The 15395-nt window shown below is 29.3% G+C and overlaps 1 protein-coding gene across 1 annotated transcript; it reads right to left on the minus strand.

Moving 5' to 3' along the window:
• Window positions 1-11746: 11746 nt before the first annotated feature.
• LOC107939851 (inactive protein RESTRICTED TEV MOVEMENT 2) lies at window positions 11747-12636 on the minus strand. The gene is made up of 2 exons (XM_016873233.2): window positions 12441-12636; window positions 11747-12352 (listed from the first exon to the last, which is right to left on the minus strand). Exons 1-2 carry the CDS (start codon window positions 12526-12528, stop codon window positions 11823-11825), a joined length of 618 nt encoding a protein of 205 aa, XP_016728722.1. The 5' UTR covers window positions 12529-12636; the 3' UTR covers window positions 11747-11822.
• Window positions 12637-15395: the final 2759 nt, after the last annotated feature.

Here is a 15395-nt window from a genome sequence, read left to right on the forward strand (position 1 = left end):
AATATGGCACAAGATGATAATACATGGTGGATTGATACCGGAGCAACCAAACATGTGTGCAAAGACAAAAGCATGTTCACAAAGTTCACACAATGTGAAAATGACAATGTCTTGTACATGGGAAATTCTTCCACCGCAACAATTAAAGGCAAAGGGTCTGTTGAACTACAATTCACTTCTGGAAAGGTTTTAACCTTAAATGATGTATATTATGTACCAGAAGTTAGGAAAAATTTAGTGTCTGGAAGTCTGTTGAATAAGTTTGGTTTCAAACTTGTTTTTGAGGCAGATAAGTTTATTTTGTCTAAGGGAGGAATTTTTGTGGGAAAAGGGTATATGTATGAAAGCATGTTCAAACTTAATATTATTAATAAGAATAAAAATACTATTTCTGCTTATATGGTTGAATCATTTTGTTTGTGGCATTATAGATTAGGTCATTTGAATTATAGAAAATTGAATGACATGTATAAATTAGATTTAATTCCTGTTTTTAATAATAATATTGAAAAATGCAATACTTGTATGTTGACTAAAATTACAAGAAATCCTTTCCCTAAGGTTAAAAGGAAAACAAAATTGCTTGATTTGATACATAGTGATTTATGTGACTTGCATAATACTCCTACATTAGGTGGAAAGAAATATTTTGTTACTTTTATTGATGATTGTTCTAGATATTGTTATGTATATTTATTGCATTCAAAAGATGAAGCGCTTGATAAATTTAAAGTTTATAAATCTGAAGTTGAACTTCAGTGTGAATCATTTATCAAGTGCTTAAGATCGGATAGAGGTGGAGAATACTATAATCCAAGTTATTTTGAACTCACTGGAATTGTCCATCAAGTTTCAGCCCCTTACACACCACAACAAAATGGTGTAGCTGAAAGGAAAAATAGAGTCTTGATTGAAATGGTAAATTCAATGTTATCATATTCAGGTCTTGGACAGGGTTTTTGGGGAGAAGCTGTTCTAACAGCTTGTCATATATTGAATAGAGTTCCTAATAAGGAAACTAAAATAACCCCCTATGAACAAAAGGAAACCAAACCTTAATTATTTAAAGGTTTGGGGTTGTAGAGCTATTGTAAAAGTTCCAACACCTAAACGTAAAAAGTTAAGTGAAAGAGGAATTGAATGCATATTTATAGGTTATGCACATAATAGCAAGGCATATAGGTTCATAGTAATTGAACCAAATGATTCAATTTCAATTAATATGGTTATTGAATCAAGAGATGCTATTTTTGATGAAAATAGATTTAATTCTATATCAAGACAATTACAACCACAACAATTGATTCATTCTTCAAATGAGAATGAGATTCCATTGAAACAAATTGATAATAATGATGAATCTTGTCAAGAATTAAGAAGAAGTAAGAGGATTAAAAAGGTCAAAGATTTTGGACCAGATTTCATTATGTTTCTTGTAGAAGGAAAAGGTGAAAGTATATGCAATAAGATACCTTATTGTTATAATACCGAATCTGATCCTATTACATTTGAAGAAGCAGTGAAATCTCAAGACTCTGCTTTTTGGAAAGAAGCAATAAATGATGAAATGGATTCAATAATGGGAAATCAAACTTGGATCTTAGTTGATCTTCCACCAGGTTCCAAACCAATAGGTTGTAAATGGATCTTCAAAAAGAAAATGAAGGTCGATGGAACCATTGATAAATTTAAAGCAAGGTTGGTAGCAAAAGGTTTTACACAAAGACAAGGTATTGATTACTTTGATACCTATGCTCCAGTAGCAAGAATTGCTACAATTAGACTATTAATATCACTTACCTCTATATATAATTTGGTTGTTCACCAAATGGATGTTAAAACTGCATTTTTAAATGGTGAATTGGAAGAGGAAGTGTACATGGAGCAACCAGAAGGATTTGTTGTTCCAGGACAAGAGCATAAGGTATGTAAGCTTGTTAAATCTTTATATGGGCTTAAACAAGCACCAAAACAATGGCACCAAAAGTTTGACAAGGTTGTTTTAGCTAATGGCTATAAAATAAATAAATCTGATAAGTGCATATATAGTAAATTTGATAATGGAAAGGGTGTTATAATTTGCTTATATGTAGATGACATGCTCATTTTTGGCACGGATTTGGAACAAATAGAAAACACAAAGAAATTCTTGTCAAACAACTTTGCTATGAAGGATATGGGTGTAGCAGATGTTATTCTTGGGATTAAAATAACCCGAGATGAAAGCACTATAGCTTTATCACAATCACATTACATTGAAAATGTGCTTAAAAAGTTTGATCTTTTCAACTGTATACCAGCATCTACACCCATGGATCCTCAATTAAAATTAGTATCTAATGCTGGTAGGAAAATTGATCAATTGAAATATGCAAGTCTAATTGGTTGTCTTATGTACATAATGACTTGTACAAGACCAGATATTGCATATGCTATTGGAAAATTGAGTAGATACACAAGTAATCCAAGTAGTTTGCATTGGCAAGCTTTAAATAGAGTACTTAGGTACTTAAAGAAAACTATTAACTATGGATTGTGTTATAATGGATATCCTCCAGTTTTAGAAGGGTATTCGGATGCTAGTTGGATTACAAGTTTGGAAGATCATGCATCTACTAGTGGGTGGATCTTCATTCTTGGTGGAGGAGTCATTTCTTGGGGTTCCAAGAAACAAACATGTATTACTGATTCCACCATGGCAGCAGAATTTATTGCATTAGCCGCTGCATCTAAAGAAGCAGAATGGTTAAGAAATTTGCTTTATGATGTACCTTTATGGCTTAAGCCAATTTCACCTATTTCTATCCGTTGTGATAGTGAGGCTACTCTAGCAAAGGCATATAGCCAAGTATATAATGGAAAGTCTAGACACATTGGATTAAGACATAGTTATGTCCGACAATTAATCTCTGATGGAGTGATCACTATTAATTATGTGAGGTCAAGTGAAAATTTGGCAGATCCTTTGACAAAAAGTCTTGCTAGAGATGCAGTAAAAAGGACCTCAAAAGGGATGGGACTCAAGCCTATTAATTAGAGTCACCCATGATGGAAACTCGACTCAACGCTTGGTATAACGTCAAGTCTTGAGTTCAATGAGACAAAGTACATCATTAGTATGTGACTGTTAGCACTATAAATAAATCCATCCTAAGATTAAAGTGCTAGGTACCCGTAATGATAAGGGAAGGATGAGTAATGTACTCTTAATGGACCCATAACATAAATATGTTAGAGTGTTATAATTACGGGAACACTTTTGATGGGATCTACCTATGTGAGTGGAAGTGTGGCCGCTTCTAGGAGCTTAAGGGCTTGGCTCTGACAGCACTCATGAAAAGAGGACATAGACACATGGCTATAATAGTGTCCCTAGATACTATGCATTGACTGATGTTGAAATCATTGTGTGAGATGTGTTCAGTTAATCAAATGGAATAGTTGGTTCAAAGCTTAGTCTACCATACAATTTCGATTAACTTTAACATGTTTTCACTAAGTGAAGGTTCAATCGTAAGACACCTTTATTTATGCAAATTGATTTCCAAGAATATCAAAATCAAATATTTTGAAAATGGGGGGAGATTGTTGGAATATTTTCAAATATTTATAGTATCCCAATAACTATAAATGAATGGGTGTAATTAATCAAAAGATAAAACTTTTGGTCATTGGTCAAAAGTTATATCATTTGATTTTTTAAAAAAGAATTATAACTATTCAAAAAATATTATTTGAATAGTTACAAAATTAAATGAATAATAATTATTATTTATTTATTCATAAAGACACCTATTGAAAGATGTCTCTATGAAGAGACATGAAAATTCCTATAAATAGGAATAGGATTTCATTTGGAAATCATATCAACAAATTCTAATATTATTTCTTCTCTTCCTTCATTTTCTAATATTATTAGATTATTCTATAAAGTATTGCTGCAGAAATCCTTTGTAGAAATTGAGTTTTTGTTATACATTACTCAGTGCATAGTGGACTATTCTCGTCAGTGCAAAACGCAAATAGTCATTGGCTTCATTGTATCATCGAGGTTAATTTGCTTGGAACTCGTTTGCACACTGAAGATAAGTGGGGGCGAATATAACCTTAAAGATAGTGGCTTGATACACACCTTGGAGCCTGTCCTATTTCTTCTTTTTCTTTTCGAGTTCCGATCGTGTGTTCGAGTTTTTTTCTTACCGGAGTTTTGTACTAACAAGTAAGAATCTGATCTTGGGTCGAGGCTAAATCTGCTCACAATCTAATCGAAGGAAGTACCATGAAAAATTTATCCCATTGCTGCTCCTGATAAGCAACATTTTTAGTAAGAGACAGAACAACATTGAACTCATCCTTCAAAGTTTCAACCTGACCCAAGTAATTGGCCATATCTTGTTGGTTTTGCTACAGATGAATAAGATTTGAGACAACTTTGTAAATCTACCTAATATTATTGAAGTATAAAGTTTTGGCCTTAGTCCAAACTTTGTAAGAAGTTTTGTAGGACTGCAACAAAGAAAGTTGCTTTGGGTTAAATAAATGCCACGATAAACTACATAGTTCAACAGAAGCGACCCAATTTCATCAACTTCATTAACATCAATTTCTAGATGATCCTTGCATCATTGCCCTCTAAACCACAATTCAACATAAGCGACCCAAGATACGTAATTATTATTGCCTTGAAATTTGATTGTAATAATAGTTTGAGAACTTGAGGGATCCATACTGAAAAGAGAAGTTCAATGAAAACAGCAGCCGGGGTCGGAATAGCAAGTGCACAGCACCTCCGGAGTTGGATGAACAATATCAACCTTCGAGAAGACTTTGTTGGAAAAAAATCAGTTTAGAAATCGATTTTGTTGTACAATATTTTTTTTTCTAAAATCGAGTCGTGTTATTTATAGCAATAAATAATTTACCAAATTAGTATCTATGATTTGGGCTAGGCACTTTAGGTTGTGTTCCGGCTATCTGCTAACACAATCTCCTTCATTATTCTTAAACTCTCAGCTTGCTTAGATTTTATGTTTTAAATTCACAAATCGATTAACACAATGAATAAATCTCTCTATAAAACAATGGGTATATATTGGCCTAGCCCATAGCCAATAGTCTTAGTTGAACGAGAAATAATTAAATATTAATATTTTAATAAAAAATATAAAATCCCTATGAGATTGATTAAAGTGGGCAACGAATACCCTTGGTTTGAAGCTCATCACTCATCAAGTGGGCTTATTGGGTTCATTTGTATATTAAGTACAATTATATGTTTCTTTTCGGTCTTTAAACCAACTCAATAACTAATTTTTATTTACAAAATATTATTTATTTAATTAATTAAAATAAGCTTAATTAATTTATTCAATTAAATTATTTTCTCAACTTAATTTTAATTCCATCAAAGTCATGACGATTTTACTATCTAAAATCTACAAGTAAATAAATTTAATTGTCTTATTCAATAATACTGCAGTGACTAATTAATATAATTACTACTTCAAACTTCAATTATTTAATTATAATTAATTAAATAAAATAATTAAAAAAAGTAATTTACTCTCTAAGTCATCTCTTACTCATAGCAAGAAAACGCATTTTGTAGATAGTAATACATGTGATCTATTTCTCTAATTCATCATGTTCATTTATTCATTGTATTGGTTCAAATAAAACCTTCAAGGGTTGCATCGAGATAGCGAAAGAACAAATTAAACAAATATAATTAGGACTCAAATAATTTGTGTAAAAATAGAACGTCGGTAATGACAATATATTGCAAAGAAAAGAGAAATAAAAAGAAAGAACACACAGATTTTTACGTGAAAACCCTTTCGGGAAAAAACCACGGGCAGAGGAGAAGAAAATTCACTATGTTGAATTTGAATAATTACAAGAGGAGTAGACTATGTATATTTATAGGCTTGTAAAACCATATTCTAATAGGAGTGTAGTAAGATTGAAACACATTATTCTAATCAATATCAAATAGATAGAGTTTAATAAAGTTTAAAAAACCTTATTCTAGAATAAAATAAAAGAAGTGTAGTTTAATATGGATTTTACTTTTATTTTATTTTACCATTGTATTTTATTTAAATAAGGTTTTGAGTCACTCAATTCTAACAATTTGTAATTAAGTTTCGACTCTTCGTCTATTAATTACAATATTAATCATGGAGTCAATTCACTAAAAGTACCATTACTGAACTCTCCCCATCATATACCATTACGAAAGCAATTTATCAAGTGCTTGATCAATGACCTGATCATATGTGTGTTACCCTCATAAGATATCTTTAATATATTTAGGTTAAATTTGTTCACCCAATATAATCATATTTTACATCATGGTAATAATTACATCTTTCTTCATGAAAATGTCAATCACTAACACATAGTAATTAAATTATTCGTCTTAGACAAATTGACCTGTGGCCATGTTATTTTTCCATCAATTATGTAATGTCAATGAAATGATATCATCTACCATTTATTAGGATATGAATTCTAGTATTGTAAATAAGTTATGCTGCAAAAGTCATATACCCAACGTGCTAACTTTCGATTCTATACTAATTGAACTCAAGCTTTCAAAACATCAAATGTATATGTCTCAATCTTCTAAGAGTCACCCGCTCTGATACCAAAAATAAAGTATCTTCTTAATTGAACTTGATAAATGACATAATAGTCCTTGAATTGATTTACTTAGTTCCAATTCATCAGACTATGGACATTTAGTTTACCTACTAATATAAGTTGCCTTTGTATTATGATCTAGTCGCAAAATATAACTTAATATTAGTTAAACGTAAAGTAATCAGTGAGTCAATATTTGCTTAAATATTTTACTTTACGTGCAAAAATTATCAAGGATAAATACAAACAATATTAATGTTGTTCATGTGTTGTACTTGTTTAATCATCAGTCTGCTTGCTTTGTTCCTCACTCTTAGCATGACAATGTTGTTCATGTGTTGTACTTGTTTAATTTTGTTCATTGCTTACTTCTTTTTGTTTTTCTTTTTCTTCTTGTAAACTCTTTTTCGTAGTGCTAGGGTTGCCATTTTTGTTTTCTTCTTCTGTTCTCTTGGGAAAAGTTAGAGTGAGTATTTCATCCTCAAAAGATTGACCTACCTTTTTCATATCTAAATTCTCTGGCAATTTTAAAGCTTGCCCGAAATATGTGCATTTCTTATCATTCACTATTCTTTCTTCACTGATTGTTACATAGCCAGGGTATGCAAGTCCAACCTCCATCTCTTCCTTTCTGCAACCTATATGAATTGGATTTTTCAATTTCAATACATAAATATTTTTTGTGACGCAAAAACTTAAACAAACAAGTGGTGCTATTCTCTATTGATGCTAAATGTTTTCTGGGATTTGTATAATTAATTCATCCTATTCCTAATTTTATTTGGCATGAAAGAATGGAGTTTTGATTTATTTATTTAGTTTTCATGTCAAATTGAAAATAATTCATTAAGGATTTTCAAATATGATGCTTTTATCAACAGAATTTTTCTCTGAAATCTAGATAAACTCAAACTTAGGTAGGAGTTACAAATATGCTTGATATGTATAAAAACATGTCCATGGCAAATGAGTATTTCAAGAACAATGTTGGGTTGAACCAATATAGAATTTCTCTTAATTACTACTCTCACCATTTTGCATCACTACTTGAACAAAAAAGCAATTTTTATGCTTATAAGGGGCTTAAAAGCAACAAGGAAAAGAAAAGCTTCTGAACACAAACACATTCATGTTGCACGAATATCACCCATGTTGAACCAAATGATTGCAGAAAAAGAAACATAGAGATGAATGTGTTGATTTGTACCAGGAAGATGAACTAATAAGTAATGTTTCATTAAGTCTTCAATCCAATTCAAATGGGGTACCAACTCTTCAACTGTTCTTGCCCCACGAATATCACCCATAATGAACCAAAATTCCAAATGAAGTACTAATACTGAAACCAAACATTACCAGGGACTAAAACTATACTTTCTTCTTTTTTGTGTATGCTTTTCATTCAAGTTTTCTTGTCATTGTACTACACCTTTATTCCTAACTTAGGACATTGTTTTCTTAGGTTGTATTTCAAGATAAGAAAGATTTTATACTTTTACTGTGCTTCAAGATTTTGCCAAGGGATACCAAGGGGATAAGTAATTTTTTGGGTATTTTATTCCAATAATATAATTTTTTTTAAAAAATTACCAAATTAATACACATTTTATATTATTTGCTAAACTAGTACAAATTTTGTAAAAGGAAAGAGAAATCAATATTTCAAAAACTGACTTTTTTTAATATATTTTTTAAATCCAGTCAAACATCAACTGGTAAAATCAATTTTTTAAAATCTCATTAATACTTTAAAAATACATAATAAAAAAGTGATTTTTTAATTTTTTGTATTATTAGAATAAAAATAAGAAGTTTAATTTTTGTTAGCTAAATTACATATAAGATTTTTGGATATGAATAGGAATATATTTGCATACTTATATTTAAATAAGTAAACCAAATATAAGACACAAAGGAAAGCTTGAGCAAGCTTTGTAACATGCGGTGGTTAGTAGGGGTGAGCAAAATTCAATTCAATTCAAAAAAATCGAAAAAAATTTAAATTTCGAGTTAAACGAATCAAGTTATTCGAGTCAACTCGAAATTTTTTTCGAATTTTGAGTTCGAAGCGAGTTGAGTTTTCGAATTCGAATAACTCGAATAATTCGAATATCAAACTATAATATTTTACATTTTTACCTCAAACTCCCAAACCTTTTTATTTTTTCCTCAAAACTTTTACTCCTTCTCACTTTTGCCCCAAAACTTTTACTCCCCTCCTATCCCAACTCCCCCATCTACCCAAAATCCATTTCCCACCATAATTTTACTCTCCCATTTACTTTTCCTCAAAATTTTACTCCCAAAAAACCTTAAAACTTTTTATTTTTCCCCTAAATTTTTACTCCCTCCCACTTTCCCCCCAAAACTTTTACTTCCTTCCCATCCTAACCCCTATCTACCCCAAACCCGTCCCCCCTATTTTTTTTAATATTTTTCCTCCAAAATTTTACTCCCCCTATTTACTTTCCTTCAAACTTTTACTCACCAAAACTTTTACTTCTCACCCTTGACTCCCAAATAAAAAATCCAAATTATCCAAAAAAATCCCTAAACATAAATAGTAATAATTTTATTTATATCTACTATTTATATTATTAAATTAAATTTCATATTTTATATTATTTATATTATTGAATTGTTTAGTCATATTGAATATTTATATTAAAATTGAGTTATTAATGATGCAATAAAATATTTGTGTTAAAATTTTATATTAGTATCAATTTCACATTTTATCTTTAAAATAACTTTTATTAAAAAAAATCACATTTTTACATTTAATATATTTTTTAATTCCAAAATACATAGTGACAAGAATATGAAGATAATTGAAACAACTAAGCAAGTAAAGAAGCTAACCTGTATATAAAAGATTAATAAATAAATTATGAGGTGATGAAAGGTAATAAAAAATTTGATTACGGTGGACAAATTTTATTACGATTGGTGACAGAGGTTACAAGGACCCAAAATTACTTTTTAAAATTTAACTCAAAAAATATATTTGAATTTATTCGATTTGAATTTCATCTCACTCAGCTCGATTCGAGAAAATTTCAAATCAAATTAGGATGATAAAATATGATTCGTCAACTCAATTAACTCGAAATATTCGATTCGATTGAACGCTTACCCCCAGTAGTCGGTAAGGTGAAGAATTAGTGAAATAGCCTTTAAACTTATGTGAAAAAAAATTAAGCAAATGAATATTTTAGAGAGAATTTTGTGAATCAAAATATAAAAAAGTCTAAAAAAGTCATTTTACAATTTGTGGTAGACTCCTATTTATAAATTTTACAGATAGTAGTTATAAAACCAAACATTCAATGCGCGTAAAACTTTATGGATATGCTTATTACCGTCCGCTATATCTTAATTCTAAATGGTTTAATTATTATTTTGGGTCTTTAATTAATTACAATTTAAGTCCTCAATTTATTTTTTAATTAAAAATTTATAGCGATTGAATTTTACAATTTAGTTACTAGGCCCAACTTAATCACAATTTTGGTCAAATTAATCATTCAAAATTTAATTCACCTACATAATAACTCTGTAAATATCTTTATTTAATATTTATGAACTTGATTTACAAAAACGAGATCCTGTAACTGTATTTTTCAATACCACCGAAAATCAGATCGTTACAAATATTAAGAGGAAACCTTTTAACTTCCCCCATATTTGATCTACCGGGTCAAACTTTTTATAAGATCCCAAAACTAAAGATACATTATAAATAATGACTTTTTTGAAAAATAATTTATCTAAATAAAAAATATTCTGAATGATGATTATTCCTAATATAGCTATTACTAAAGCATAGTTATTCTAAACAAAAAATATTCCATCTCAACAAGAGTAGTTCTCTAATCATAGTTAATATGGATAACAATCATTTTAAACGGAAGATATTGTCAAATAACAATTGCTCTTAATAAAATAATTATTCTAAACAAGAGTTGTTATTCTAGAAAATATATTAAGGGTGTGTTTGTTTCACGAAAAATTACTTACGAAAAATGTGTGTGTGTGTGTTTTTTGCATTTTCTTGTATTCGTTTCATGGAAAACAGTTTGGTCAACAAAAAATGATTTATAATTCAATAAAAAAAGAAAAGCCTTTTTTTTTTATTTTCTTGGAAGAAAACTCCTTTATAAATATTTTTTTATATAAAAATTAACTTAAATCAAACGTAATATTATTATACTAATAATCAAATTTTAATTTTAATTTAAAAATATTAAAATAAAATATTATTAAACATATATATTTAATTATTTATATTTAATAATATGATAAATTATTAATATAATTATTATCTTAATAAATTATTTAATATTACATTTTTATTTTAATAATAATTTTAAAATTTAAATATATTACAATTATAACTGTTTTATAATATAAAATTTAAAATATGTTATAAGTCCATGTACTCTTCAAATTTTGGAATTTAGTCCCCGTACTTTTATTTTCAAGAATTTAGCCTATCTACTTCTTAAATTTGAAAATCAAGTTCTATTGTTAACATTATTAATTTTTTTTGTCAAGTTTGTTGATGTAACATTTTTAAATAAAATTTCTCACATAGTAGTCATGTAATTAAAGAATGATGTTGTAATAAATTTGAATTTAACAAAATATTTTTAACAGTGTTAACAGTTAGATCTAAATTTTGTAATCTAAAATGAAGTACTAAAATCTCAAAAATAGAAGAACAAGGACTAAATCATTATTAGAAAATATTATCTTATCATAAAATAAATTTTGATTGTCAAAATGAAATTGTGTACTACAATATTTTGTAACAAATATATTATGTCGCGTTCGTTTTAAAAAAATAATTTTTAGAAAATACTTTCAGGAAAATTTGCCAAACATAAAAAAATCTCAGCTTCCCAGAAATTATTTTTTAAAATTTATTTTTAGTGAAATAAATCTGGTCAAAAGTAACAACATCAATACTTATTTAAATTAACTTTTACGTAATTTTTTGAAATATAATATTAGAAGAGATAAAATATTAAAATTGTTTATCATGATTTGTTGGGTGCATTTGGAATGGAAAAATGTGAAGATATAAGGGTTTGAAATCTTTTTCAATAGAAATTCATCTTTTGTTTTATTCTTCATAAATGTGGGATGCAAGTGTGCATACATACACATTCAATTCAATCAAATGTTCGACAAATGAAAACCCCAACCGAAAAAGCAATAATGACTGAAACAACGGCCCCCTTATTTTTCTTAAGAAAGTTCATTGCCATTTCTAATGGACTCTCATCTTCTTCCCATTTCTTTAACGTCTCTTTGGGAAAGCTCGCAACTTGGCAAGCTTCCTTACCGATCGCCTCTCCTTTGGGTTGTCGCTCCTCCTGATCATCTTCACGTTTACTTTGATTTTCAGGATGGTCAATGTTGGTTTGTTTTTGAACAGTAGTTTCTCCTAAGCCATTTGCAGCATAATTTCCATGGCTGAGCTCCTGCTGTTTGTCTTGTTCAGCAACCGATAGCTTGGGGAGAGTTACATGAAGAAAATCACCATCGAATTTTGCTTTGATGTTATCCGTGTCTGAATTTTCAGGCACTTCAAAGGATTCCTCGAAGTATACGGATTTGTTCTCATCAACTCTTCTTTCTCCACTGATGATTATATGGCCAGTTGAAGCAAGCTCAAGCCTCAACTCCTCCTTTTTAAAACCTTATTCAACATACCACAACGCATGAACATCAATAATATATATTGTAAAATGCTATATATACATATAGAGAGAGTATTGCATTTGTACCAGGAAGATCAACCAAGAGAAAACTGGCCTTGTCGTCATGAGTCCAATCAGAGGAAGGCACAATCTTTTGACGGAAAAGATTAGCCATTGATCACCACTGGTTCCCAAATAGGCAAATTTGCTGGTTGCTTTACAATGAGGATCTACAATTCTATATATGTCTTTGTTTTGTATAGGTAGGAATGGAGAGATTTGGGTCATAAATGATTATATATAGGTACGTATTTAACCCATGTTGGTAACGTTGGTCTAATTTCTTGTGAATCCATGCGCATCAATTATTCCAAACTTCACTCAGACTTTGCTCTTCTTCATTGTATTACATGTCTTAGCTTCCTGCGCATGATATTCTTGCACTATCCAACAAGGAAAAACATGTTTTTTAGAATTTGTTGCAAAACCATATAATTTTAGACCTTCTTATTCATTTTAGTCGAATAAGTAAGCATAAAGCAAAGCAACTAATTCAATTTTATAATAATGTTTATATATATATATATATATATATATGATTCTTTTTCCCTTTTAATGTTTATTTGTCAAGTTGAGTAATTGGTGTTAATTAAATATGATATATTTTGTCTAAATTATCATTAACATAATAATAAATTGTAATAATATTATGATTTGCATAAATTTTAACATCTAAAATAAACTTTAGATAATAATATAGACCCTCAGTGATAGACTAACCTTTTAAAATTGCAAGTTTGAGTTGAGTGAATTTTTTTCTCAAATTTATTTTAATTAACTTGTCATTCTTAACTTTTAAAAGATCATGCTGAGGTGAAGGTATCATCTGTTATTATTATTTAATTTAAATTGAGTTGTGCAAGGCCCACTTGTACAAAGCCAGGGCAATACTATTGCTACCTTCAAATTAGGATGAGGTAATGTTTTCACTTCACAGTTCACACAGTTTGAGCTGTAGATTTGAGTGCCAACATTGCACTCATGATTTGTTGCTAAACTATAATATATTAAATTCTATCTATTTTTGTCCCTAAATATGAAAATTGTGAATAGCTGATGTTGTAGCGGGAAAATGAATTTTTGAAGAATTATTTATTTATCGATCAACCTTAGGATTTATAATGTAGATAAATAATGGCAAAGCATGGCAGTTACTAGAGAAAAGATAGATAGGTGATTAGGCGTGTCATTTTTTAATTGTTAAATCTTGATTTCTACATTCCACCATCAAATTATATTCAAACAACATCTAATTTTGTTGTTCATATTCTAGCTAAGGAGGGAATCAAAAGCGAAGGAAGTACTTGTTGAATTGAGGAAGCTCCCGCGTCTATTATTCACCAGATGACGGGGTTAGACAAGGTTTATAGATATGAGAATAAAGATTGTTGGATCCTGCCTCTATTTCTAATTTTAAGCTCAATAAAAGCCTTACTGAGGATAAGTCAACCATGCTTGAGTCTTTCGCATTATTGAAGAAAGTTATCTTCACCAAACCTAACATTTGGAAACCACACTAGTTTTACGTAAAAAAAAAATAATTATTCAAAAAAACAGTAAAAATACACAAAAATGCACAAAAAAGATAATTTTTTTTTTAAACTTATGAACCATTTTGAATCGAATAAGTTGCAAAGTTGATACATTTCACAAATATAATTTTGTGAGAAACCATTGTATTAAACGGTAAGATTTAAAATTTTGAAACTCTAAATGATGTATACATTAACTTTAATAAATAAGTGATAATACTCTTCATCCAACCATTATACACTATTTTATGAATGTGTTTATAATAAAATTAAATTAAATTAATTATATGTAAAGTAAATAAATAAATTAATAAATGTAGTTGAAAAATGGTTTATACGTTCTTATCCACCTATATTAGACCAAGGTCAATGAATTCATTTCCCTTATTAATATTTATGGTATCTCACATCCTCGTGATGTGCAATTTAATCTTCCATGATGTAATAATGGATGAAAGTTGTCGTAATTGATGGTATTTTTCTATTGTGACCTATATAGGCAACAATAATGACCATGAATTCGTTACAGTAATTAAGTTGCACAAAAAATATGTGAATTTTATTTTCTTTCAAAAATATTATTAAAAACCTTTATATTTTTTTTCGAAGTCAATAAAGTGTGGTTGGAAGTACTATTTGTGATTGGGTGTTTGATGGTGATCATTGATCCCGGGCCTAAATAATACTCTCATTGTCCTTATACCTAAGTTCTCTAACTCAAAAAGTATTTCACAATTTCACCCTATAAGCCTTTGTATTGTTTTATACAAGTTGATTATGAAGATTATAGCTAATTGCTTCAAAATGGTTTTTCCTTAAAATCATGGCACAAGAACAAGCTAGTTTTATATCGGGAAGGAACATCTCAGATAACATTATAATTACACAAGAGATTATTCACTCTATGAGAGGGAAACATAATAAAAAACGATAGATTGTAACACCCCCACCCGTATTCGTTGCCGGAATAAGGTACGAGAAATTACCGGAGTTTACGAATTAAAATTTTTTTAACTCAATATAACCTCTTTATAGATATCTAACATTTCCTGCAATTTTAAACCAAGACCAATCCACATCAACCAATCCAGTTTAATATATTTTCAAGATATATTCATGCATATTTATAAGATAACCTCATCACATACCAAAGCCAATATTTGTTAGCCATACCAATGGTTGACTTTACAATCTTTTCACATTAACATTTACTTTATTAGCTTATACATGCCATTGATTTCCAAAATAAAGTTTCTTTATATACCGAAATCTTGAGGTTGATAGTGTGATGTATCTCCGACCGAATCCGACCTCTGAGCTCTTAACACTATAAAACAGGGGAAAAGGAAATAGGGTAATCACTTTGTGTTTAGTAAGCTCATGTAACAAGAATTATACTTATCTAATATTTTCAATACAATGCAATAAACATTCAAATATCCATTCAATG

Source organism: Gossypium hirsutum, chromosome A12, assembly GCF_007990345.1.
Source record: "Gossypium hirsutum isolate 1008001.06 chromosome A12, Gossypium_hirsutum_v2.1, whole genome shotgun sequence".
NCBI lineage: Eukaryota > Viridiplantae > Streptophyta > Magnoliopsida > Malvales > Malvaceae > Gossypium > Gossypium hirsutum.

Coding starts and splice junctions, on each gene's coding strand:
- LOC107939851 (XM_016873233.2), bottom strand. CDS start 12,528: ATGGCTAATCTTTTCCGTCAAAAGATTGTGCCTTCCTCTGATTGGACT. Junction 12,353..12,440: donor TCTCTTGGTTGATCTTCCTG/GTACAAATGCAA, acceptor ATGTTGAATAAG/GTTTTAAAAAGGAGGAGTTG.